Consider the following 27997-nt stretch of genomic DNA (forward strand, 5'->3'; position numbering starts at 1 on the left):
TCCAGATAAGCATCAGATGATGTCTTCCTGTGCTAACTTTATAAATTTGCAAACACCAGGAATCAGGATCGGAGAAAATATACTGCTAAAAATGCTCTGTAACACTATTCCTTTCCAAATCCAACTGAAAGAAACAAAGTTAGTATATTCCTTAGGCTGTAAGGAACCAGAATCCTGAAGAAAGGTATTTGCTGATGGCTAGTAGTGAACTTCTAAAAACACTTCTAAATTCTCAGAAGTAGAGGCTAGATTCTTACTTAAGTACATCAGAGACCTAGCAAGTCATGCCTGGAAATGAATGAGTCCTTCACAGAAATAAAAGAAGAAAGTTGGGAAACTTATTGTGATTTTGAAATGAATACAATCAGACACAGAGTTAGTAACATGATTGTCCACCAGTGACATTCTAAGACCCACCATCCCCAAATATACACATTTTTAATATAACAAGAAGGAAGAACATTTCTTCTTTATTTCAAAGAATAAAGGATCACGATCCTGTAACATACAGAAATTCTATGAAAAAAATCAGCAGAAATTAAAATAAAAAAAATTGCATGAATTTTCTTAGAATACTTTTTTCCTGAGCAAGACTTACAACACAACATGCAGATGCATTTAATAACTTACTTCACTATACATTCTGCACTTGTGACAGTTGTGTAACAAAGGTAGCAATTAAGTTTCCAGCTTTTAGTCATTTCAAAGTGACAGCACATTCTGTAAACAAACAGAGCTTTATTGTTAGTAGTGTCAGTGTTAAGTTCGCAATGCCTATGAAGTGATTTCAGCTGCACATTTAAAGCTGTTTAGACCTCAAACACAACTTCTACATTAGAAGTGTTTATTACATTTTTTTCCCACAATCTTAGACATGAGAGTAAAACTTAGCAATCAGGCTCTTTTCTAATGGATAAATTGACTGAAAATGCAAAAGAAAAGGATAATGTCAGTAAAACAGAAATAATTTCAGCACAAGTAACTTCTGTCATTGTAAGCCTGACAAGTTCTTTGGATGATGTGCTGACCTCACATTGCAGGAATCCAACATACATGTAAAGCAAAAAAAAATAGGCTACAGAATATAGCCTAAGGACTACATTACATTGTGTAATGGCTACACAATATAATCATCCAGGTAATGCAGCTGATTTTTATTCACAAAAAATGGTATGCAGCAGGGGCTGAGTTCCACTTGTTTCAGAAGATTTAAATATTCAATTGTAGATTTTTTATTTTTTCAGGAAATATAAAGGAATTCTGGACACGTGAAAAAAAAGAAGACATTCCTTTTAAGAACTGAGTATTGGACATTTCAGGAAGTTTTGGGTCTGAGTTGTTAACTCTTATGCATGAATAAGATGCTAAAAAGCTATTTTGAAAACAGGAACCTGTTCATGAAGGACTGCTATGTACAGTTTAAGCAATAAGCAACAGCAGCTTCTCAAATCACAAGGGTATCTCCTTTACGAGGAATATAGAGTTATGAGGTTACACTAAAACATGAAACAAATATATTCCTGCCTCCGTCCAAAAAGATAAAGAAAGGTTGAGGCATACAAAGAGATGAGTTTTTGGACCTCCCTATTTTTTCTTTTCAAGTAAAGCAAAGTTGAACGTGTGCTAACTATGAACTAAAAAGACTGGCACTATTATTGACTTAAATTCACTTAGTAAAATGATAATCATATTAGTTCACAGCTGTGCTGCTCTCTGAATTAAGGATTACTAAATATATTAATGGCAATGTAAAAAGAATTATTTTTATCTTTTAGTTTGGCTATCAGCATGGTGTTCTTTGGAAAGGTCTAATACTTTAATCTGAACCTTATTTTAATTGACAATAGACAAAGCAGAAGCAATTTAGACAGAAAGACAGACAACTCTGCTGAATGACACAGGTTTCCTGCTTTGTGTTTTGAAAGAGCTCAATTATGCTGGATCACTGAATACTTAACCGCAGGATGGCCAACAATCTGTGGCAGAATATCCTGGTTGGCATTTACATGCATGAAGCAGCTTAAATAATGACCCAGTTCCCATGGGCAGAGTGCTGCTATTTATGCTGCGAATAGCCAACAGTTCACCCACAGGAACACTGTGTAGTATATTTAAAAACAACAAAGAAAAACAAACCCACAAACAAACAAAAAATCCCCACACCTTTAAACGCTGCAAACGGAGCCAGTAGTGTTTAAAAGGGAGATAAAGGAAAGCATATTTCAGAATTGTACCACGTACATAAGAACAAACACATTTAAAAACTCTTTGAAACTCTGGAAAAGCTCCTATCCCCTGACCTCTCTTGATTAGAGAGGACATACTCATTGTTTTCTTTACTGACACAGCAGAATGGGGAAAAACAGACACACACTTGAAGGAAATCTGAGGGGAAAGAAGATAAAAGTGCCTCCCTTTGTCATACACCACAACATGTTCAAATTTACCTAGTAAGCCCATATGGCAAAGGAACTTTCAGTAATGTTTACTTTTACTGTTAAAAAAAGCACACAGAAGAGATGAATTCATTAAAATCATGCTTTCCTCGCTATGCTGATATTCCCTCTGACATGACCCCCTCCTGCTTCAGACAGATTGTAGTGTTACTTGATTCCTGCTGATCCATTCTAAATCAGGTCAATGAGTGTCACAAGTGTGGTGTTCACACTGACAGATTTCTTTTAGTGCCATGCAAGGCTGCGATATTACACATTAACGGTGAAGAGCTTTAAAACGTCATTAGCATATCACGTTCCTGTAAGCTAGTGTAGAACGGCCTCCCAAAGATGAAGGAATGTAGACCCGGTTTAATCTTCTCAGCCAAAGCCATTATTATGTTAAGATCGCCCTCTGCTGTTAAGTCAAGATCAATCTTTAAGCTACGAAGAGACTTAAAAGGTTTTTTTCCTTTTTGCCTGAAAGAAAACAAAAAGAGGGTTTGTAAAAAAGAACAAAGTTAAGTTTCTCAAAGCCTGCTTTATATTATCTGTTCACTTACGTGTCATCCTCTATGTATTTTATTAAAGTTAAGGCTTTTCTGTGAAGGACTAGCAGAAATTGTGCAAGGAATGTACTCCTCAGAGACAAGCCAGGTTTCAGATGAAAGATCTGTTAAAAATTATATGAGAAAATCAGCTAAGACACGGAAATTCAAGAATCATTTTAAGAATGTGGAATATAAAGAAACGTGCATACACATGTAACATGTTCCTAATTATAGCAAAGCAAGCATATTAGCAGCAGATTTGTAAGCATACTCAAGATTCATTTTTAGTTTTCTTGCTGCTCAGATGTAATGTATTAAACTTTTACCATTCTTTTTTTTTTACAATTTTATTTGGATAAAGTACTATTTTCCTTCTAAAAATGATCTGAAATGGATCTCAGGTAGCTTATTCAATACTGTAATTGTAGACACTCTTAAACATCAAACTAAAAAAAAGGAACTGTTTTCCATATATAAGAAGTAGTTTCAGTACTATATTATTACAAATGACACTTAAGCATTTTTAAATCATTTGTGTTACCAGACAGACATTTTAAATGGTCAGTTCTTGATGCCTTCTCTAGCTATGCAGAAAAGAATCACAGCACGTGTATGAAAAAAAGAGGTACCACACCAACAAAGCATCTATTCATGTTAAATTACCTGTTACTAAGAGCTCAAAATACTGTTCTCTAGTTCTTGTTCTTTCTGAAAAAGGAATTATTACCTGATCCAGAAAGGCTTTTACTAGTGTATCTCGATGCAGGATATCTTGAAAGACATTTCTAAAGAAAAAAATAAAAAGCAAACAAATATGTGAGGTAATGACATGAAGAGATAGCAACGTCCAGCAGTTGTGCACATAATACTATTGCTTGTTACAATCTGGCAGAAATTGAAAGTGCATTCAAAATTTGAGTGAATTATAATCCTGTTACTTAAAGGTAATGAAGAACTTTTAAGCAGAACTTTCAGGAGAAATGCATTAAACCCAGAAAAGCCACTGGGACTTGCCAAGTACACTTGGCTCTGGAATATGCTATTTAAAACAGGCAACAAAATTACCATAACACTGTCAGTATCACTGGATTTCAGTAACACTTAATGCAACAAAACCACTCACAGAACTCCTAAATTCTGCAGAACACAACCAACAGAGCTGAAGAAGCTTCTAACAAGAAAACAAACAAAACAACAACAAAAAAACCCTCCAGTACTTTTTTGTATTACAAAGCATGCTTTACACCTTATTCTTTCATCTCAAATCAAGTAACTTTAAGAGGCTTGGGAGGGAAGCACATACAAATCAGGTGTGAAACTCTCATCTGTGTGGATAATAGGATCTTGAGACATTTCTTCATCTGAATTAGCTCTCCAAAATGCTGTCAGCTCGGACCTCATATACCGTCGTTGGTTGTAGATGTGCTCATGACACGGGGGCATCTGCTTTACTGTATTGACATCTACATCTATGTGTGTTGTGGGATATGGAGCATACATTACTTGACGGAAGGGCAACACAAAGCTTCCTGTTGCATCCTGTTTTAGTCAAAACAAAACAAAACTCTTCTAGTTACTTAAAAACAAAACAAAACAAAATTGGAACAAAGCAATAGGAAAACATCATGCCTACATTTCAAATCCCATTTGTGTAGACGTATTTTGTTTGAAAGAAATCATGGCTGTAACCAGCCAAATGTCTTCAATACCACACAATTCCGTTAATGTAATCGTGAAAAGAGGTACTGAGGTATCCTGTGTACTCCATTGCATCATCCGGTTCTTGAACCCATTAACATTACAATACGATATTTACCTGTCAAGTTTAGACTGCTCATTAGAGCAAGAAGTATTACTTTTCTATTTACCTTCACCAATTGCTACAGCCCTTTTAATAAACTTGGAAACCATAGACTGATGGACTGTTCTTTTTTATTGATGTAACACAGAAACTGAATGCCTTCCTGAATTCTAGCCCCAAGAAGGCAAAGTATTATTATTGTATTAAGTATAGGAATAATTCTGATCAATACTCAACACAAGAAATTTGGGTAGAGAAATCTGGGTAGAGAAAAGACTGGTTTAGAATTTTAACATGCAAGAGTCATAAGCCAGCTCTAGCACCAAGAAGAACTCAAGTGAAGACATATTTCTTCAAACATGAATGCGATTATGTATGTGCTTATCATATGTGCACACATCCACGTATACTGAAGAATGTTCTTACACACAGAATAGAATTTTACTAAGTGAACTTACTTTGAGTAAGCCTTGAACAAAAAGCCCTGACTCATATTTGAACGAAGACTCATTTCTACAGAGTCTGGAACACTTCCGCTCTGACGGTGTAAGAAACAGACACAATGTTCTCACAATCTGCATTAAAAAGAACAGGTTCAAAAAAAACAAGAAAATGTAAGGAACTAAGTGATCTTCAAATACTATTTCTGACTTCATCCTGCTTATTAGAAAAAAGAAAACTTGAGTAACATCAGAGAATAGTGACATGCTTAAATAATTAAGATGTAAGCCATGCAAGTCCAACTTCTTGTCAAATGAAGAGGAAAGCCTAAATTTTTTGGCAACATTTTTAGCCAACTATGTAGAACAAAAAACTTTTGCCTTTTGATGCCTCTTCGTATTACATAAATGTAAGTTACTGTGATTAATTTCCTAGCCTTTTAAGCCTCTTGTTCCATATTGAAATGTCAGCTATTGTCTCCAATGAGCCACATTTAATTTTCTAAATAAGCATCCATGCTTATTTCCTCATTAATTTGCTCAAACTCTCCATTAAAATCAACAAAGGTACTTTATTATTTTAAGCTTCTATGCTCCAACCCCTGCAGACAATCATCTCCAAATACAAACATATAATCCTGTCTCGTAGTCAAACATACATGTTCTGACTAATGTTTTTGCCTGCAGTAGGTGTTTTTTTTTTTTTTTAATTTTTTACTTTAAGGAAAGCTAAGGTATACTATAAAGAAATGAATTACTTCAAAACATAGCACCATAACACAACGGCCACACTACTGATAAGAGCCTGTGCAATTTTAAATAAATTTGTCCAGAACAGATCTTGAGACTCACATTCTTCTAGACTGCTTCTTTAACTACTCAGCTTATCAATACATTGTTACACACACTCATAACCATTTAGACACCTAAGCCTTTTTATTAGTTATTATGCTTAATAATATGTTTGCACGTAACTTAGTAATGTGCAAATTTTACATCACTAAAATTATGTGTATTAACTATGGTTAGCTGACCAGCTGAGGACTGAGATTTTTCTTTTCTCAGGTTCCTTTGTTTCTCATAGTTATTTTAATTGAGCACCAGCATTTATCACTTATTTGATCAGAGATGCTTAAACACTACTGCCAAAACCACACAAAACAATGCATTCTTTCTCTAGATTATTGTAAAGCGTCATGAAGAGCGTATTTCAGAACATAGGTTTACTGAAGATGCCTTACATTTTCTGAATCTTTTTAAAAGAAGGTATGTTTCACTGCAGCAGAGAACCCTGCATACTATAAAATATACATTATATAATTGTATATATTATATAATGAATATATATTATAAAGACTCACTGTTTATTTTATTTGACACTGAAGCAATCAAACATATATATATCAAAAAAGCATCAACTGCAAGAATTATTTTTTTCAAAGGAAGGTTTCAGTCTTACTAAACAGACTAGAACACAATGACTATTACAACACTATTAAAAGAAAAGTCAGACAGAAAAGCCCAACATGCAGAAAGATTTCCTATCAAAAAATGAAGTTACCTAAATAGACTGCTTCACCACATGCACTGCAGTAGAAGCTTTGTCATGGTCTTAGAATGGGGAACTATTGTTACTGCTTTGCCCAGAGGCCCCAGTGTAAATTGAAAACTTATCATGCTACGTAACTACAAAGAACCTTACCCTCACAGCAGTACTGGTATACTCATTAAGTGCAGTGGTGCCTAATGCCTAAAAAGCTGTAGGACTGCACATTTTTATAAAATCCTTCTTTTCATTCCCAGTTGCAGGGATATTCTGAATCAATGCGGTTTATTAAAGGACTCAACTGTGAACATAGAGAGGCAATTGATTTAGTGAAATACATTTTCTCTCTAAGAAAATAACACTTTCTTCAATGATTTGTCTCCGAATATCCTAACTGAAAACTAACCAGCACTTTTATTAGAAGGGATGGAGTAACAGCCTAATTAAATGCAAGTCAAAGGCAAATCTTTCTGAACAAAATGCCAATACATCGCAGAATACTATAAAGAAATACACTTTAAGATATATTTCAATGGCAAATAAATACAAGTGTATCTCTTCCAAAAATTGCTTTCAATTTATCTGAAGCAATCAGTTTGGTATAATCAAAAAAACATGTACAAAAAGTACTTGGAGAATTCTGAATAAGGAACATTTCTTCATTTGATTTTTCCTTCACATACTCATCTTAAAATAAGCATTAAGAAACTCTCCATTTACACAAAAAAAGTAGAGAAAAAGCAGAGCAGGTTACAATTTTGTATCAGTTCAAATTCAGTATTTGATAATGGGCAAAAACAGCATGGCAAAAACTATGTCTACCACAAAAATGTAATTACGTTCCTGTTCTGAAATGACTGATTCCAAAAGTGACCTTTTTTCCTCCACATGGACCATTGGAACATATATACATTCTGCTTTTTCTCCATTAAGAGAACAGCTAATGATGCTTTTTTTATCTAGACCTGAAGGCTCCTAAGTATCATCCCTACTAATAAATTCTGCACGTGCTCCACCAAGCTTGCTGACACGCTGAGTTGTTTTTTTTTGGTTTGTTACAGTACTCAATTTTAGGTGTTTATATCTGTATTTTGCCTCTCTGGTTCTTCTGGAACTGGTTACAGTTACAGTCAGCTGTAATCTGTTCAGATAGTACATTTTAGCTAGCAAAACTTACTTTAGAAGCTCAGAGTCAATTAGAACTTATTTATAACAGTATCAATTACATTAAATTCACTGGTTTTCTTATAGTTTTCAGAATACAACTGATAAGGCAATTTTCTGGCAGAATTATCAACTGCTAGAGCAATCAACAGAAGAAAACCAAGACAATATCCTCTCCTTCAACCTAAAGTATGTTCATTTAAAAAACTTTTTTTCAAATAACACACTAACACTACTTATAATCAGCATTTAAGTTTCATTTATTAAGAACTGTATTACCTTATTAACTTTTTCTGCACTGCTTCCTACAACTACAGAACAACCACAGGTCTGCAGATGTGAACTAATTGCACTGCAAATAAAACCAAACATAGGTTAATAAATTTAATCAGACTTTTCAAATAAAACCATTATCATCTTTACAATAGGAATTAAGGGCTGAAAGTTATACTATAGGTCTATAGCATAGCCCTCACAAACGTACATAGGTACTGCTGAAATCTAAAGTCCAGCAATATCTGTATTTTCAGTTTGGTGAATAAAAAGACTGCCAGACAGAACCTCAAAACACCACTTACAGAGCGAATAAAAATTATCATCTAACTGTATTACAGAATCAATATAAAACAATTAATCTAAAGCAATGGAAGAAATATTAATAACAAAGGATCTGAAAGCATCTTGAAATATGACCTGTCCTCATTTTTTTTTTTGACACAACTGTGGATCAGAACCTAGTTTTGGGAGACCTGGCAGGTAAACTGTGCTAATTTGGCAACTACAAGGGTAAGAGTGCTTCATAAACTCGAGTCCCTTGGAATACAGCCAGGCAAGCTGGGAGTTGGGTGATCTTGTCTCATGAGCTGCCATCAGCAAAGACATGATTTAGTTTATCTTATATTTGGAGGGTGCAGTAAGTATGCCAGGACTAACCATGGGAACTCTTAACCTATCCTTAGCAAACTCAGGTTCCTTTCCCCACCCTCCCCTTACACCCCACCTTCTCAAACCCATAACTGGACTACAGTTTCAAAAAGTCGAGATACTATTAGATAGTTTTCTCCAATACCTATCGATATATGGAAGTATAATTATCTTATCTTACTGAAGGATACCTTGTAAGGTGATTAACCAGTTCTAATAAACACTTCTAACTGGTAAGGACTGTAACAGCTAGACTCAGACTCTGAAGTCCTGGAGATGGGCTTTATACTGGACTCGTTACTATTTATCTTACCAATTTTATTTTTAAGTTGGATTTAAGGCCACTTGAATTCTTCCTTTGGGGCAAAAACAGAAGTGTTGTTTCATTTAGAAGTTACTAAAACTTTGATTTTATTTTACAAGTTGGTATTGTTAAAATGGCAGTTCATTTTCCTTAATCCAATTCTTATACGACATAGAAATCCATTCCAACACTACATTCAAGACTCGAAATCTGAGCCTAGATGAGTTAACAAGCTTTGCTTCCCTCTAAAAAGCACACATTTCAACCCTTCACACAAATAGAGAGGTTATTCTTTCCTTATCTGGACAAAATTTCCATGAAGAAGTAGTAGCGCAAAGAGAGAACTGACACCCTTTGTTATCCCCAGTCTATTACACGCCCCAAAAATCTACATCTATTATGAGAATAGCTCACCATTGTAGAATCAATAGCTCTAGTTATTTACAATAACTCATTCCATAACATTCACCTCATTTTTTCTGAAAGATTGTCTTATAAGACTGAAAACCCGAAGAAATCCTAAATTCTCCAGAAAACCGAATAAAACATTATTGTGAAGAATTAGTTAATTTAACACATGAATTTGTGCAGCGCTGAAAAGAGAATGTGATGCTGTTTAAGTAGACTACAAACTCTTTGGCACTAAGTGTGTTATATAGGAGATGTTCTGAAACACAACACCAGTTAAAACTTACGAAATATACTTTTCTATATGAAGAGACCAAGTTGCTCTGAAGTGCAACTACTTCCAGTTATGCATCAAAAATGGGGGAAAAAAGATAAAAATGGATATTTTAATAATAGGCGCTCCACATGCCATGGCATTAATACTTTTATTCGTAATTAATGCATTAGACATGACTCAGTGTTTTGGGTAATTCATAGATGTAAGAATTTGACTTAGAACTTCATAGACAAAGGGTCAAGCAAAAATTGTATTTGATAGGAATTCTATTTTCAAGCAAATGACTGACAACACAGTCGAACAGCTGCAGCTACTAGCCCAGAACCATTCTTTTAAGAAGAAAATAACTTCTTGAGATTTTTGTCTAAGAAATGCTGTAGAAGTCAAACGCATATCAATATACCCCCTCCTATGAAGAAAACTAATAAAATACATGTTCACATGCACATACAGATATATACACACACACACAAGTTTAATCAGTTTTACTACAGCATAAGTCAAAACAGAAATTCGTACTTGAGAAGAAATCCTTCATGGCAACTATCCCCAATGTCATCATCATTTAGCACTGTGTCACTTATCTGAAATGCAAATAAACATAAACAAATGTTAGAAAATGATCTAGAACACCTTAGAATTAAATGATATTGTTTTTTGATAGGTGGGAACTGTTTGGGATCTATTTAAGGTACATTGTAAGACTGCCAGAAAAGGACAACCTTAAAAAGACCTTCTGACTTACCCAAAGCATTTTGAAAATAAGAAAGCCACTCAATTATTATTTTTTCCCACCGACAATGACAACAAGATTCCTCCCAGTGTTTTTTCTTAAAGTCTTGTCCAGAATACTTTAACCTAGTCCATGTGAAATCATTCCTACTTTTTTCATGAGAACACTAAACCACTGGAACAGATATCAACATTAAGGCCATCTACCTCCTCATTTGTTTTTCATCAAATAGCCTTTCCACATGGCTCTTAGGAAACATGTCACCCCAGGCAGTCCATTTTGCTAAGTCCTAACCATAAAAAACACTGCTAGTACTGTTAGCATTTACCAAACTAAAACTGTTATACCATTCCCTACAGCATTTAGGAGAACTTGATGCGAAGCAGCAGAAGGATACACGAATTTATGACAACTGTGGGCTGTTTTTTTTTTTTTTTTTTTTCTGCCAAAGAGAGTAGCAAATTAGATTGGCGGTGTCTTTCTCTTATTCAGAATGCAAAGAACATAGGAACTTACATCTATTTCTTCTGGAACACTGTGTGATTTCATAGATGAAAGGAGCTCCATTACAGGAATGACTTCTCCTGTCAGCATTGGAATGATGCTTTGGCCCTGTGCAGTAAATAAAATGCCTGAAGTGCGGTATAAGAAATTACTAGTAACATAAACTTGCAATATTATTGAATTATAGAATCACTTAGGTTGGAAAAGACCTGTAAGATCACCTGGTCCAATCTCTAACATGCAAAAACATCTTTAAAATCAAATTACATGCAAAACATCTTTAACTTCCTATTGTTTCAAAGTGCGGTTGTGGGTGTCAACTGATACACAGACTTCTTTGGTTTTGCTTATCATTCATTATGAACTGGAAACATGCATTTCACTTTTCAACATCATGTCTAAAATACATTTTCAGGGTCCTATGCTAATTTTCCCAATCATTTTGATCTGCCCACACAAGACGTATTTGGAATGAGATAATCTGATCATATTGTATTACATACAATTACTGTTAAACATTTATAGATCCAAGATCTGACATTTTGATGACAGGAAACCAAAACCAGGCTATTATTTATTAGCATGTGAAATTATTTATCTGATTTATCTGATTTCATCTTTTCACAAGAAAACCAAAGCCACAATTTTGTATTTACAGTTTCAGAAATCGAAGTCTTTTCACAATCTTACGTGTTAAGTCTACCACCACATTTCAACACGACAGACTCTGTATGTCTCTGTAAAACAGCCTAGTAAAAGACTACCCTTGACAGGAGGAGAGCATAAATCTAGGAAGCTACTACCTTTACAGAGCTTCAAGTTCAAGTAAATGAATTCCCTTTTCTGAAAGGTAATATTCTTCATAGATTTCCACTTCTCCCACAAAGTGATGAAATATATTTTCCTTCAATTTGTTCACAGCTTCCATCATCCTATCTTCAGAAAGTTTGTCTCCTGCGCATGTCAGGTCACCAGCCAGTCCAAAGTATCTTCCTGGATCCCAAAGATAAGAAGCAGCACCAACTTCTACAGTCATCAGATCCAGCCAAACGGTTTTGTGGTGGTGGGCCATACGCATCAACCAGACAGTCTTACCTGATCCTCCATTCTCTCCGTGCCTTCCAAGACAATCTTCTGGAAATGTTCTTGCCTCTCCTGAGCAAGAGAAGCAGTTAATTATAAACGCTCTGGCACTTGTTTATATATGTATGCACACAACAGTCATATGGAACAATTTCTTCCCTGTTGAGTCATGCTTCTCAGGTTCAAATTTCGATGTTCAAGTCTTTTTTCTTTTACAGAGCTGATATTGGTAGGAAGCGATGTCATTTTAAACAGATCAATGTTCCCTGAGAACAAATCAACACCCCACCAAACCTCTCACATGCTTGGGCAGGAGTGGCAGGAAAAGGAGTGTGTGATGGCAATGACAAAAGAGTAACATTTTCTTCGTTACAGACCAAGAAAATGCCATATGATCAGACTATGGTGCAGAAGTCCACTTTATGGATTTCTATTTCAAATGGGTAAGGTACAGACTGATGATTCCTGATGCAACCAGAGAAAAAAAATGAGATCTCTTGAATGAGGAAAATTATGTCTGGGGAGGGTAGGTGTTCACCATTTTTCTTCCCACATCTTGAGACAATGACAAGTCTTCAAAACATTGTTTTGTAGACAAGTACAGGAGACATGAAACCTCAAACTACACAAAACACCGCACAAAAGAGCATACAAAGTTCTCAAAACAGACTGATCACAAGCTGAGCCTTAATCACTGGAACAATCAATACAGTATGTAAAAAAATCAAAGATGCAGACAAATAATGATAGCTTTTGCTATGTACTAAGTAGTTGTTGCCTTCTTAATGGTTGTGGCTGAATTGCTTGAAGTTGATCAACCTCAAGTGGTAAAAGAGTTCACATAATGTTTTTTGAGCAGATGAATAGGTAGCAAACTACAGTAAATTGCCCTAAAACAGATGTAAAACTCATCCGACCATCTTAAGGAAGCATCAGTGAAAAATAACACTGGAACTTGGCAGATTATTCCTTTGGGGCACCTTGAGCTTTGACTTCAGTAAGACATACTCGATAACGAAGATCTTTTGCTTTGAAAGAAGTCAGTCTTCATGAAGACCACGCTGAACAAATGACATAAGCCACTTCTTTTTAGAAATACAACTGCTACAAATTATTAGACAAACATCCAGACCATAAGATTTAGTTAAATATATGGGGTTTCTAATCTCACATAGAAGACTTGATTGGAGTTGCTTGTCTTTGCCAGTCTCAGCATTGTTCCATGTTTCTCCTAGTCCTTGAGTTCAGAAGGTTCCTTCTCTCTGAACAGAAGTTGTGACAGCTGATAATCACAACACCCATTAGATATACCAGAGCAGATACATAGCTCCTCTCAGATACTATTTCAACCTTTTGTATGCTGTTGTAGCCATAGCTGCTGAACGGCCTCAAACAGCAAACTATAGTATTTGGGCCTGTTTTCATTCAATAATGTAATTCTACAACTCATGCCTAAATTTGAATTTACACTTTTAATGCAGTTTAGTGTCTTCTAGGTAAGTCTGTAGATGTGCAGTTATACGCAGGAACACTTTTCATCTTCCTCCAAAGAAGAAAAATAAAAAAAATAAAAGACAATAAATGTCTCTTTTAGAATCTCGAGTTGTTGTGGCTGATTTAGTTCACCTAGCTACTTCAAGATAATCTGAAAAAGATTTAAGAACTTCATGACTAATTTCAGAGAGAACTAGAAGAAAACATTTTGTTGTTCTCAAAGCCACTCGAGGGCCATTTTTACTGCAGAAACAGATTGATATGGGTCAATGTCAAAAAAGAGTGAAGGCATACAGTATTTAACAATAACAGACAATTCTTATTTGACCATTCACATAAGACATCAGTAGAGAAAACACTAAGTGACAGAGAAGCAATGTAATCAAGAGCATGAGATAGCATTCACTTGTGTCAAAAGTACTAACATCCAGTGAACAATTTCTTTTAGGAATTAGGAATGTAATATTTCTTTCTACTCTATTGAAAATGAAGATTTATGTCCTATCTTTACTCCAAAAAAATAACCCCTAGATTATCAAGAGCAAACATGAAAGAAGACACTGCCAGCCATCATCAGGAAATATATCAGAAAACAATGGACACTGTTAACAAAAAGTGTAACAAAAAGGAAATGACAATGCAAAACTTATGTCAGCTTCTTATTTTTGGAATCTTAATTAGATTAGAACACTTAAAAAGGAAGTTTAAAATACGTTGACTAGAGGTCTCAAAACAGAAGAGGAAGAAAAACATTACCGGAAAACCATGCATCACCACACATATTACAGCTGACATGCAATGTATTGCTCTATGACAGGTTGTACTCCATTAAGACAACAGAGATTTTTTTTGTTTTTATTATTAGAATGCTATTTTTTTTTTTTAACAAAAATACATAATAATTTCCTTTTCATAAAGAAATACCCGTAACTACCCAGAAGTACGAGTTGCAACTCTTGAAAAATTTTAGTATTTTTTCAGTTTTTCAGATTCAAAAGTAGCAGTATTTGGACTAAAGTAGCTATGTTTTCTTGGTTCTCCCATCAGTTTAATGCAATTTAACACCTGCGAAACTGTTTGCTGATACCCTTTTTTGATAAATAAAGAGTGACTATAATATATAGGATGACGACATTAATTCCATCAGTTCCCATTTTGAACCTCAATAGCAAAATAAATAAATAAATAAATAGAGGCTGTAAATTTACAATTCTACCTCACTTAAATACAGTAATTAACATAGTTACAAGCAATGACTTAAATCAAATTCAGAAAGACGAAAAACTTTACATGACAGCTAATTTAACTAAATAGCCTGGTATACACTTAATAGTATTCCCAGGGCAAATTATGTGGCTAAAAACCCCAGCCTCAAATTTGGTGACATATGGATAACTTCCTAACTTCAAAATCCTATCCTTGTAGAGAGGTCAGCCTCCTCTGAGTTCTTGTGTTAACATAACAGGTGTCACAAAACCTTAATTCCTGGTTTTGCTCAAGACAACTATTTTTAGTAATGAACAACAAACCTACCTTATGCATCCATATTCTTCCTTTCCTTATAATGTGTGTTAACCTATCCACGCACACTCTGTGAAGAGGTAGGTAGAAGCCAAGTTCGCTTTGTGGAAGTATAATTGACAGTCCGTATGTGCTTCTGTCTCCATTCCAGTTTCCATCAAAGATTAAAGACACAATTATAACCCTTTTTTCTGCCAAGACAAAGAACTTCACATCTATTGCACCGCTTTCTGCATTCCGAAGTATTTCTCCGTTCAGGGTGTGGTTAGCAAGAAAAGTTATTTCACCATCACTGAGAAGTACCTGGTCTGTCTTTGGGGCCCAGATATGCCGCACTCGGGGGCCAAGAATGTTGTCCCAGTAAGCAAAAGTGGCAGCTAATAAAGGTGACTCGCCATTCAAAGCGATCTCTGTTTTAGCAACTGCAGGAGATGGTGGCGGACAAAGAGCTGACATGACTGCTTCCTCTCTTGTGTATCACTGAAATGCTTACATTACCTAAAAAACAAAGGTTTTAGAGAAAAAAATAATAATTAGTGCATTCATTATGACCACTTTTTGTTGTGTTTCCCAAGTAAGACTTTACGAGACAGCTCTGACTTTTACACCTGATATTTCATTACAGACTACATTCACAAAGGAAATTCATACACATGCCATCCACACAGCAATGTAGCATGCATGACAAATGTCACTGTGTCAGACCTTGGGTGCCCTTTACTCACTACACAAGTATGAGCCTGCACAACATCCAACCACTGTAAGGAGGCTGATGTCTGGTAAACACTGCCTTCAACTACAGGTGGCTGGGACCTTTACCTACAGGTGGCACGCTGGTGGCTGGGACACAAGATGAGTCCTCGAGCACTGAACTGCGTGTATTGATGGAAAATGCCTCGCACTCCTCAGGCACAACCTCCTGGACGTGTGCCCTAGCAGCTGCCAACAACCCTGCCACTTCCCCACTTGAAGGGCTTGGAGAATAAATACACCAGGAAGGTGTGCTGATGAACACGCTCTGCCCAGGATAGACGTGGGCCAGCACCAGGCGCTGCTCACGGTTTCAGCCCGCCGGGCCCCGCCGCTGTCGCTGCCCCAAAATCCCACTTTTTCCTCGTAGATATCCCCACAGAGCCCACCCAGCCGCACCTCAGGGCGGTCACCGCACCCTCAGGCCCGACAGAACGAGGTTAGCCCCCGCCGCGGGCAGCCTGCACACCGCCCAGGCGCTGGTTTTGCCTTCGGACAGGACACACACCCCCAAGACCCGGCGCCCAGCTCCTCAACTCGCCCAAAACCCTCCCGGCCCGCGACGTGCGTCCACCGCCGCCTCCCGCCTCACCTCACCTGCGCGCCCGCCGACCGGCCTCCGCCACACCACGCATGCGCTCCACCGCCCCCCCCCCGCCCTGGAGCCGCCCCTGTGCGGCGCGGCGAAATGGCGGCGGCGCGGCGACAAGATGGCGGCGGGAGGGCGGTGGGCGGAGCTGCGTAATGCGCGCCCCACAGCCGCGGAGAGGGCCGCAAGCTCACGGTGAGCAGCTCCAAAATAAACAATCGAACAAACAAACCAACCCACGTCTGACAAAAAAACCAAGGGAGAAGGTACTGCTTGTGAAGGGAGTCCCAGGTGCATGTAGCTGAGGAAGCAGGTTTGTGCTAGCTGCAGTGCTTCACGGAGGGGCTTTTAAAATAGGAAGTTTATAACGACAGGTTAGAGACCAAACAATCTGTATGCAAGACAGTGAAAGTGCACTGTTTCAGGCTTCATTTAGTTTTACAGATAAATAGCAAGTACCTTTACCTTATATTGTTTCCAAACTAAACCACCACACAAAACCTCTTATGATTGAACAAGAGCACAGAGAAACAGCAGAACTAAGATCTTTTAGAAATTGCTGATACTTGCTGCAGTCAAAAACTAGGCATCAAAATCAATGGAATTTCACCACTTGCTTGTTGTTTAAATGTAAACCACACAATCACAGAATCGTTGAAGTTCAAAAAGACCTTCAGGATGGACGCAGAGAAAACACAGTAAGTAACGTTATTAAGCAGGTATTCTTCATTACAGCACCAGGTGTGTGGGGGATTGCTCCACGTAACACGCCAAAGGTTATTGCCAGGGTGCTTATATTAATGGCATATATACATATTCATCTCACTTTCCTGTAAGTCTCTTGCATATTCATTAGGTGCCTGAAGAATCATGAACATATGTTCCTAACCCTGTTCACATGAGCGCTAGAGTCCTTGGGTGGTTGTCCAGCATACTCTGGTGGTCTTTTGATGAAGGCCAGAAGTCTTCCTTGCTTCTAAACTGACCCTTCTTTTCTTTTACAGGTTTTATTATCTGTGTGTATGAAGTCTTTTCTTCCCTTATCTTTTAGGGTCATCCCGTCCTCATACTCCCCGCCTCAGTCCTGTCTTTATGGTTGATATACAACATACTCCCTGTGTTAGCTAAAACCTGCAAAATCAACCCGCTTTCCCTTGTTCCCTGTCTCAAGATCATGAAGTCCACCAAGTCCCATCACTGTAACATCCCTTAGTGCCATGTCCACGTGTCTTTTAAATGCCTCCAGGGATGGAGACTGCCATTTCCCAGGGCAGCCCATTCAAGTGCTAGAAACCCGTGCAGCTTAGAAAATACTTACTATACATTTCAACAGTGAAGATAAAACCTTTTGTAGGCCATAAACTCTATGTTATGAAAGGTGCATTGATATTCGGTAAGTAATGATGTAGGAAAAGTGGGCTTCAGGGTTGGGGAGCAGGGTTTATCTTTATTTTGTCACTGAAATGTCATGGAGCCTTGCATTAGGCACTTGATATTACCACATCGATTTCCCATTAGGAACTGCTTTAAGAACTCTACGTGTGAAAGCAAATCACTGTATTATATGCAAAGAAGTACTAGCATGAAGTACAAATCTTTTCTTTTGAAGTAATAGTCTCTGTAATTGCCTGAATGCTCTTACTAGCAGTGTGAAATTTCTGTCTGTTTTAGCAATATTGACCTTTTTTTTTTTTCCCTTCAGTTTTTAGTATTTTCTTCAGACAGACAAGAGAGTAACAATCTCATTGCATACAATCTGAAGAGACTAATAATAAGTCTGCAGGTGCATTGTGTGGACACATCAGAGAAGTGACAGGCTGCATTGTAAGCAGGATTTTTTTCCCCAGACATCTGGTTATAAAGCCTAATGCTGCGCATCTGCAAATAAATTAATTAGACTGTGGAATGCAGAAGATGAAAATGAGCTCAGGTTCTGAGCTCAAGCAAAAACACATTTCAATTTTATGTTTTTAGTAGGGCATCCTGAATCATCATTTTGACTGATGCCCTGTTTTAAAATAAGGGAGTACATTGGCAAAAAAGGAAAGGGATGAATAAAAGCAATGGAATTCAGTTGCTCTGCCTGGTTGAGAAGGACCACGGAAATATGGGGATGGAAGGAACACAAGGTATTACCTAGCTATCCTGCTACACTGAAACCATACATGCATTCAGGCTAGTGCAGGTTTGCACTGCTGTAAAAAACTTGGTCTAGAAGAAAGCTAATTGCACAGTAATAAAAGCAATGTTTTCCAGACAGATCACATTGCTGCAAAACTGATACACAAAGTAGAGCAAATCGGGGTGGTTGGCTGGGGTTGAAAGGAGCAGGAACACCTGGTGGTTGTGCAGAAATCTGTGGCAAGATTATACTTTATGCACATATAAACTATATAAAGCTAGATTTCAGTTTAGAAAAAAAAAAAAAAAAAGACAACTCCTGCACTCTCCAAGCCCCAACTATTCATTTCTTCCAGCAAAGGGAAGTTGGGACTTTCCATAGTATCTTTGGTGGTTTAAGGCTGTAGTTTCACATCCGTGTTTAAAACAGTGAAGTACACTTCACGCACGATTAGGTTTATGGAGTCACTTTCCTTACTAGTTTTAACTTGTTCTTAGGCACGAGCTCTCACAAGTGCTAGAGCCCATGCAACTTTGAGCTTGCGAAAATTGGATGTTCTGTGCCTGGAAAGATGCACTGAAGTTTTGCACGAGCAATTCAACTTCGTACTGGTAGGATAGAGAGACTGTGGATTTACGCAGTAAAGAAAATTAACTCTTGCTTGGCAGTTGGGGTCACATTGCAGATCCTCTTGAGCTGCCACAAATCTAAGAGATGAAAAACCAAATTGACTGTCTTTATTATAGATGCCTAGCACAGATTAGAAATCATTAAAATTAAAAATTCCAATTGATACAATTTTACAAATACAAAGTGATACAATTTTATTTGGGATGCAGTAGTGATCATGTGGACTTCGAGTTTTTTTAATTGATTCTAGAGTAGTTTTCAAAACAGCAAGACAGTTTCTGCCACAATAAGCACCTATGTGGTTTTATCATTTGACTTGTCAAACTAGTAGGAATGTAGAGTCCACACCATATTGCTATAGCATCAGTTAGAAATAAGGTACAAAACTAAAGGAGAATCCAGCACTGAGATAATATGCAGCTCAGCTGTTTTAGTCTACAGCCACTGAATGAGGTTGTGCTCTCAATAAGAAAATAAATGATGTTAAAGCAAGCATACAATAATGAATCAATGTTGTTTAGCTGGATTGTGGAGATAGACGTGTCACTTACATTAAGCAACAGATAACATCCTGTGATTTGTGTATCTCTCTGACAGGCTGTGTAAAACTGGGATCCTTGTATCAGTGAGAGCTTGGTTTGAACAAGCTGTGATGCCCTGTCATCTACAGATGTCCAGTCATCTGTTGCATTTGGCAGGGAAAATACAGTGTTTGCAAACATTACAAGGCACCCTAGGAGAAGAGCACTGGCCCTGACTGAACTCCTGACTGGGAGTAAGTAAATAAGTTTGTGCTTGAATTTATTTCAGTGTAGACTATTGCACAAAGCTTTTGCTAAAAGTAGCACAGGATTCTTCCTTTTTATGTTTCATATGAAAGGCAGTTCCCCAGTTAGAACTGTGATCAGATCTTTGGTGAATTATGTGTAGAGCATGTGCTGGGTGTAGTTGTATCTACATCATGTGTAACATGCCAAGGGTACATATCAAACTTTAAACATTTAAAAATTATCTACTTTCCATCATACAAGTTACTATGTTAGGTGTATTTGGCTTTCCTAGACTGAAAGACATTGTTTGGGTGCAGTTATGGAGCTGACTTAGTAAAATTTAAATTTGCACAGATGCTGAAAACAGCTGGTCTGGTTTGGTCTCATCTCTCTTTCCAGCCCAGGGTAAATGTTCCCACTGTCCTCTTTGTGCTTGTATTAACACCTGTGTGATGATGCAACCTAGCTGTATACCAGATCAGGCTCATCTCTCTGAAAATCAATTTTTCTTTTGAACAGCCATGCAAGCAAACCTAAGTTTACGGAATGATGTACAAAAGCAAGTATATATCATTATCTCTTATTAATCTTTAGAATGATAAAATTGGTCATAACCCAACACATTTTAAGAAGGAGGATGTATACTTCAGGAAATTGTCAAGTCCGAAGGATGCCAAAACCTGACTTTAACAGGAAATTTGCTTCAAGACATCATGAAGACAAAGACAGGAGAAACTACAGCAACCACTTCTTCCTCAGTTTCACTTCTTCTGTTGAGTTTTACTTCTCTTCTTGGGGGAGATGGACATGTACCAATGAAAATCTGTGGCAACATGCTTTTTTTAAAAGCTGTAGTTTTTCTATGGCCATGCTTTTGGCTGTAGTTTTCTATGGCTGCTGGCAATCTTAAGGGAGCTTTAATCAAAGCAAATCTTGTCCTTTCCTCCAAGGCTCATGAAAATGGCTTAGTACTACTCTTTTAGGACAAGCAGGTTTGGGGAATATTTTAAAATCTTTGGTATGAATGCATTAGCTTTTATCTACTAAAGAGAAGAAAACTGCAAAGTTCTCTCACAGACCTTACAGCTGTCATGAATGGTTTTCTTGAACTTTGGATAGCAAAATAGACCAGGACTGCCAATGCTGAGAAAGACTTTCTGATGACAAATTGCATTTCCTTCACAATAAGGAATGGTTGAACAGACTTAGTCTGGAAGTCTGATGTTTGATGGACACTTCTGAATGTCAAACAAGCTGTACTGTTCATGCAATAGTAATTTTATTCATGTGAAAAAGTATATCGGGAAGCTAATGAAGGCAGTTTAAAATTCTTTTGCTTATTTTTCAGAGTCTAAAGATTTTCATACTAAAACTGAAAATATTTGAGTTTGTTCAAGTTTTGAATCTAAAACATCACATATATTTTGCTGCACCTTACCCAGCTATTTTCTTGGATAGACAGCATTTTTATAAGCCCTGACATACAAACTTTTGAGATTTATGATATTCCTGTACTTCAAGGATTTCTTCCACTTGTAACAGAAAATTAAAGTACAGAGTTTTTTAAAAATATATTTTCCACTCCATTATTTCCTGTCTCATTTCCTCGTGAAAAATGCTCACTGATTTTAAAGGCATCTGCCCTGTTGATGTTGGAAGTGTTTCTGTACCATTCTGCATACAGGGAGTGCTGACTAGTCTTGAGGAAAATACATAACTTTTAAAATTACCATGTTCTTTCAAGATACATTAATGTACACTCTTAAATGGGATGGCAACATTCAATTTCAAATTTGACTCTGGAATCTTGCTGTGGAGAGACTTGCTGTGGAGTCATCAGAAGCTGGTCTTCCAAAGGTGGGTAAAAAGTTCTCTCATGTTTTATCTAAGGTCAGTGCTCATAGTTTTGGTGCACGCTTTTCCAGGTAAAAGGTGGGATGATTCCAATGCCAGGATTTGTATCAAGAGAAAGCAGCAGGGTCATTCTGATGCTCTTGGTCTACTGTAGTGTCTTCAGAGGACATTGCTCCATAAGCAAAAGCAGTTTCTGTAGGACTTTATGTAAACTGAAGGCCTTTGTGGGGACATGCAAGTTTCCTCAGAAGTTATATTCCTCATAAATCTTCCTGATGAGTTCTCTGCATATGCAGTTTTGTGTAGTCAGGTAGAACCAGTGACCATCAGACATCTGATTATTAACGTGTATCAATGTCAGCAATATATAAACCACTACTGAAGTCTTGCAAAACATTAGTATACACTTACAGATTTTTGAGTGCCGTTCTATAATCCCCAGAAGTTAAATATCCTTCACAAAAGCTGTCCCCCAGTCAGATGGGTGACTGGACTGGTGGGTCACACAAGCTTGTGTCACCGCTCCAGAGTTCTGCTGTGGGTGGCAGGGTGCTCCAGCTGTCCCTGCACCTGTGCTGCCCCTAAAGCCCACTGGCCCATGTGTTACTGAGGAAGCCTCCTTTAAGGTCGCATAGGCACATTCCAAAAGGGTTAGGAGGCTATTGCTACAAACTAGATCATATCTTTTTGGTGCTCTGATTGTGTTTTGTACATTTAATCCATTAGTTCAGATACTCGGAAAGAATACAAGTGGCACTAGTATGTTTGGTGCCTGAAATAGCACCAGCTGAAGCGTGATCACAGGTTTATGGAGCTATGAATGTTGAGCTAGTCTGCAGCCAAGCTGTTTAAGTAGGTTTGTCTCCCTGCCAGCTCATTTTAATCTCATAACCATAAAAAATGTTTGCTGTTATTAAGACACCTACAGGTATTGAAGAATTAGATTTTTTTTTCCCTCTGAAAAAAAAGTATTGTGGCACCCCAAATTCACATGTTGTTAGAGCAGCTTGCTCATCTCTCTCTGGCTTATCCACCTGTGTGAGACAAAAGGCATCTCAGCAGGATTTTATGGAGAGCTTTAAATGCACTTTTATGAGCTCATAGGTGTGTAAGCTTCTTTGCTCCTCCTGTAGAGCCGAAGAAAATTACTTTAGCTATTTTTCTGTAGCTCCAAGTCTAAAGAAATACATTGCCCTCCACTTAGACAGGACGTACTCAAGGTACATATCCAGCTCTTCCCAGACACATAGCACCTACCTCCAACCAAAAGCCCCGGGAGTAATTTGCAAGCAGAAAATGGCAGTGGCTGTTCATTGAGGCATAGCTAGTTATTCAGCTAGACACCAAGGTAGTGAACTGGCACCTTAGGAATGCTTGCTCTCATGGTGAGACACTTGATTATCCATCAACACTGTCCTCATAATGCTTTGCTGCCTTCATTGCCTGTAGCTTCAGAACAGATACTGAACTTCAAAGAGCTGTATGTGACTCAGGAGCCGGTCCTGCAAACAATTGGACTAGGCAGCCGAGGGAAGTGATGGTGTCTGAGGATCACAGTGGTTGCCAAGTCTCATATGCTTTCCGTATGGGAAAGTACTTAAAATCCAGATGCAGCCCAGCACTTTGTCATCAGCTGGAAGGAGACACATGCGAGATTGTGTCTTTCAGCATAGGTGAGTGCAAGCCATACATGTAACCACATGAATAAGTAGCTGCTGACTGCATAGCTTTTAGGACTGTTGATGAACAGATTTCTTCAAGCAACCCTACAGCTAACTAGCTGCCACACCAAACACATTTAACAAGCCTTCTGAGCTACGTGTTAGAAATTCTGGTCAGTATATGTCAGTTTAATAGTACAAATAGGATATCATACTTAAAATGATTACAGATACTTTCTAATTTCTTACAGCTAAGGCAAACAGTGGCATGTTACCCAGGCAAATCTTGGACTGCTTACAGTATCAGTAAGACCTGCAGGAATAAACCTGTGTTGAAGATACTCCTCTCATTTTGCGCTGCCTTTTTTTTGCTTTCACTGCATTTGGTTTTACCTCCACTGGAATCAGTGGTGAAAGTTTTCTTTTGATTTCCAGGAGAGGAAAAGTAAGCCTTGAGGCAGAGCAAGACATTATTTACTGCAGCAGTCAATGACAGCTTTATTTTAGAACGACAGTGTGGGCACAACTCAACACTGCCTTGTAACGTATATGATTATTTTCACTGGCAAAAAGATTTGGTAGCTCTCTGCACCTCCTTCATTTGATCCTGTGCTGCATACAAAGTTTGCTAACAGAATCATGCTTCGCATCTGTGGCATTCTGTCTTGACTTCAATATTTATTTTCTCTGTTTTTCTATCTTTCGGGCTTGATTATCTTGTTTGGTATGTTCAAATATTAGAGAGCAGGTCTTTCTGAATTATACAGAAAAACTGTGTTGTAATTCATCAAATATTTGTTTTAGTGTTCAGCTATACTTGTATTGGTTTATGGCAGGCTTCAGTCTCACAGAAGCTTCTCTCTACATAACCTAGTAATGCATTTTTATTAGATATTTTATTTGTCCCTTATTTTCACATCTTACTGTCATCAGCATTACAGAGAAAACATATTTGGATAATGGGGTTTTAAGAACTGGTGGTGTTGGCGCCATTGTCCTCCTTTATTGTTTCATACACACCTTCTCACACTCACTTCCCAAAGTCACTTTCAGTCTTGACTTCCCATCCTGCTGGGCAGACTGGAGTTGGTCCTGGGGAGCTGCGAAGGAGGTGTTGACTTTGTGCCTTCCATTTGCTTGCAGTTGCTGATCTTGGGTGTTATTGGCCAAGACTCTAAGCATTTCTAGGTTTCTGTAGGTGCATTTCTGAGGATCTTCCCCCGTTTCCAGGAACTTTTCCAATTTTACAGATCTGCATTTCTCCAACTAAATATTATGTCTGCAGAAACACAACGTGCTCTGTCTCTTAATTGAGGGTTCCGCCTGATGTACGGCATGTGTCTTTTTATTCACTGGAGGATTCAGTACACATCTTCTCTGATTAGTGCAGGTCTTACTACATTTTACAACAAGCCCATAGGGGTTGTAGCTAACAAGTACCCGTCCTGTGCTTGAGAATTCAGAAGCTTAGTTTTGAACATCCACTCCTCCTGCCGCTACAGTTACCTCCTGCCTGTTGACGTTAACAGTCTAAGTTACTTCTCATCCAACATGTTTACCTGTATCAACATTTAAAAGGTCTAAAGAACACAAACTATTCTACGCTCTGCTTGCAATTTTTCCTGTCTTCTTACTGAATAGCCTTATTCTTAGTTTCTTATCCATGTTTCAGGTAACACACTATTCATTTTCCACTTGGGACTTAAGTTCCTATCAGGCATTTTAAAACTAAGTGCTGCTTTGCTGTGTGGTTTGATGTGGGTGGGCTAGCCTAATAATGTGAAGGGGAAATTCAAACTATAACTGCTCAGCAATGGTAATTTGTGAGCAAGGCATGGAGGGCAAGAAAGCCTGGCTGCAGAAGGGGATAACTGGGGGAGCAGGGACGCCAGAGACAGAAGGACTCAATGTCAGGGACTGGGGTTTCCCTTGCTGAGGAGGTAAGACAGGGCTGGGGCTTTGTGTTGTAGCAATGGTGCAATGTGATTGCTCAGGGACCATCCCTGGGCAGTGAGGCTGGGGATGAACCCAGCAGGGGTCTGAGGTGCCCCATGCCAACGTTCATGGGATTGATGATGGGGCAAGCGTGTGTAAGGGGCCAGAGCATGACATATCTCTGCAGATTCCTCGTAGGACTCTGTACAATGCATTGTTCATTAAACTTCTTCGTATTTAAGCACAGACGTGTGTTTAATTCATCTCAAAGGGTACAATAGAAATGTTCCAACAGTTGTCTCATGTCTTCACCTCATTGCAAGAATCAGTAGCTTCTGAGAAAGCTCTGAATTTCTAGAGACTGGTTATAGGCATGAAGTAACGCATCCAATATAAGAAATGCTTGGGGTTTGGAAAGGTAGAGGCAAGGGAGAACATTTAACAGTCTGTTTCCTGTTCACAAGCAAGAAGAAACACAACTGAAAAATCAGGTCTCTCTTCACACTTTCTGTTTTGGCAGAGCTGTAGAACCTCAGGAGAGAGCTTTGTCTGACTAGGTAGCATGGATAATATCTGAAACCAGCAGTGCAACCAAGGAGCATTAAAAGGGTAGCTTAAAAATACAGACCTAAGAGTAGGAAAGATGTGAGCTGCTGGAAGTGCTCTGGCACTTGCTAGCAAAGAGATACATTCTGAAATAATGTTTTTTGTTTGTTGTTGTTGTTGTTGTTTTTTGTTTGTTTGTCCCTAGCTGAAAAGCCACTTCTCTTTGCCACTTTGTGACAAGAATTTATGATTTCTCTGTCATTTAACATCACAGAAGGTTGTCCAATATGTCTCTGAAATTTTCAAGCAAACTATAGAGCCTGTACACTTTCCCTGGTAGGGTTAGTAATTGTTTTCTTTCCAATATGCAAGTCAAAGCTGCTGGTATGCTGGCCAGAAATAACCACTAGAAATATGAGATATTAGATCATGAGAAATTAAAGTTCAGGTGCTGATGAAGAAAATAATTCCAGAGAAGTAATAAGCATATATGGAGTCACTGTTATTGTCACAATGATGATTTAGTAAAGGTACTGGAAGAAGTGTTGGATGAGGAACAGTCAGCACTTATTTTACCAGCACCAGTTCATTTTTGTCAAGATTTATTAATGGCAGAGGCAGCGAACTGGTATTGGGTGCAAAGATTAAAAAGCTCATTTCCATCTGTTATTCAAACTCAGTCAGCATGTAAGATCAGAAATTCTGCCTTTAAAAATAAATAGGTTTTTAGAGACCTTGGAAGCTATGTAGCTGTTCACAAGCAGTGGATGTATGCAATCCATCAGTCATCATGGCTATTGAAACAAGACAAGAGAATTGCCCTGGGCTTTGCCCTGTTAGAATAATGCCCTTTACAGGAAGCGCAAGGCCAAACCTGCACGTCTCATGCTAGCCAAATACTTGAGAAAGACACCTTTTCAGATGTTTACTGTGTTCTATCGGTACATTTAACAAGAGTAGCAAGGAACAAGCTTCTCTCTTATTAAAATAAATATTTGAGATCAGAATCTGTAGCAGGAGTTAACAGTCTCTGCAAACAACATGCCTCTTGCTAATGAGCTCAATGCAGCTCTGCTGCTACGAGATGTATCAGGGAGACAAGCAGGTGATGGTGCTGTATGGAGGTTAGCAGCTGGCACCCAAGGGCTTCATTCAAGGCTGAGGGCACTTGAGGGCACTACTGGTCCTGCTGCAGTGCAGCTGAAGGAGCAGGGAATGGTCTGTTTTCACCTGTTGGTTACAGCATGCTTTTCACCTAGGGACAAACAAAAAATGCATTATTTCAGATTCTCTTTGCTAGCAAGTGCCAGAGCACTTCCAGGAGCTCTCGTCTTTCCTACCTGCTCAAAGACCTGTACAATAGGTGGACACTTCTTAATTGCAGTGCCTTTTTTGAATACACAGAAGCCAAGATACTTGCTTGGTCAAAGGTTTGTTCTGTAACATTGCCACTCTCAGTTGCTTGAAACTGTGTAATTACAGTGCAGATACCATGGGAGTTTGAGTGCAGCGCAACAAAAATACTGCAAAGAACTGGCATCTCTGCCACAGCGGTTCACGTGTGAATCAAATGCTTGGCACAGACTGGTGTTGTTATGTAAAGTTCACTTGCATTTTAACAGCTCTTACACACTTTCAATGAATATAGCAGGAAGGTCATTTATGAGAAACACTGCGGTTTCATCTGATATCCCCTTTATTTTGCAGGAGGCAGGTGGCATCCACCCCAATCAAGGCACACCATGATCTGATGTGAAGAGGTTTCCACCCTGGGTGGAGCAGGTACAGCTCTGCCGACATTCAGAGTGCTCAGCAAAAGGCCAGGTGTGGTCCGTCTGCTGTCATCTACTACTCTGCTGCTGTGGGTTTTTGCAGGGCTAGCATAATTTTGCCGTGGCTAGGAGTCAAAGCACCAGCATCTACCACCACTGGGCATTGTCATCAACCTAAAGATG

The 27997-nt window shown here is 38.2% G+C and overlaps 1 protein-coding gene and 1 long non-coding RNA gene across 9 annotated transcripts; one reads left to right on the forward strand and one right to left on the reverse strand.

Moving 5' to 3' along the window:
* Nucleotides 1–454: 454 nt before the first annotated feature.
* Nucleotides 455–16645, reverse strand: C9orf72 (C9orf72-SMCR8 complex subunit). Of its 6 annotated transcripts, none has more exons than XM_048050089.2 (11): nt 16533–16645; nt 15198–15683; nt 12183–12242; nt 11100–11195; nt 10370–10434; nt 8217–8289; nt 5246–5362; nt 4290–4525; nt 3714–3771; nt 2999–3108; nt 455–2915 (listed from the first exon to the last, which is right to left on the reverse strand). In XM_048050089.2, the coding sequence occupies exons 2-11, from the start codon at nt 15639–15641 to the stop codon at nt 2729–2731; spliced, it is 1446 nt and encodes a 481-aa protein (XP_047906046.1). In that variant the 5' UTR covers nt 15642–15683; nt 16533–16645; the 3' UTR covers nt 455–2728. The 6 variants fall into 6 exon arrangements, with proteins under 6 accessions (XP_047906046.1, XP_047906047.1, XP_013048835.1 ...); XM_048050090.2 differs by having other exon boundaries at nt 16528–16591; XM_013193381.3 differs by lacking the exon at nt 16533–16645 and adding an exon at nt 16444–16529.
* LOC106043720 (uncharacterized) lies at nt 16600–27963 on the forward strand. 3 transcript variants are annotated; one of them, XR_007158855.2, is made up of 4 exons: nt 16619–16719; nt 18227–18348; nt 19874–20051; nt 20566–23426. It is a non-coding gene; the product is annotated as an uncharacterized lncRNA (long non-coding RNA). The 3 variants fall into 3 exon arrangements; XR_010827633.1 differs by lacking the exons at nt 18227–18348; nt 20566–23426 and adding an exon at nt 27750–27963 and having other exon boundaries at nt 16600–16719; XR_007158857.2 differs by lacking the exon at nt 18227–18348 and having other exon boundaries at nt 16600–16719.
* Nucleotides 27964–27997: the final 34 nt, after the last annotated feature.

The sequence above is a fragment of the Anser cygnoides genome, chromosome Z (assembly GCF_040182565.1).
Source record: "Anser cygnoides isolate HZ-2024a breed goose chromosome Z, Taihu_goose_T2T_genome, whole genome shotgun sequence".
NCBI lineage: Eukaryota > Metazoa > Chordata > Aves > Anseriformes > Anatidae > Anser > Anser cygnoides.

Bases quoted from the DNA above. Each gene is read 5' to 3' on its own strand.
- C9orf72 (XM_048050089.2), bottom strand. From the start codon at position 15,641: ATGTCAGCTCTTTGTCCGCCACCATCTCCTGCAGTTGCTAAAACAGAG. The intron at 12,243-15,197 runs GTAGGTTTGTTG...TCTCTTGCTCAG, and splicing joins GAAGAATATGGATGCATAAG to GAGAGGCAAGAACATTTCCA. The intron at 5,363-8,216 runs GTAATACAGTTC...TTTTTAATGCAG, and splicing joins GTGCAGAAAAAGTTAATAAG to ATTGTGAGAACATTGTGTCT.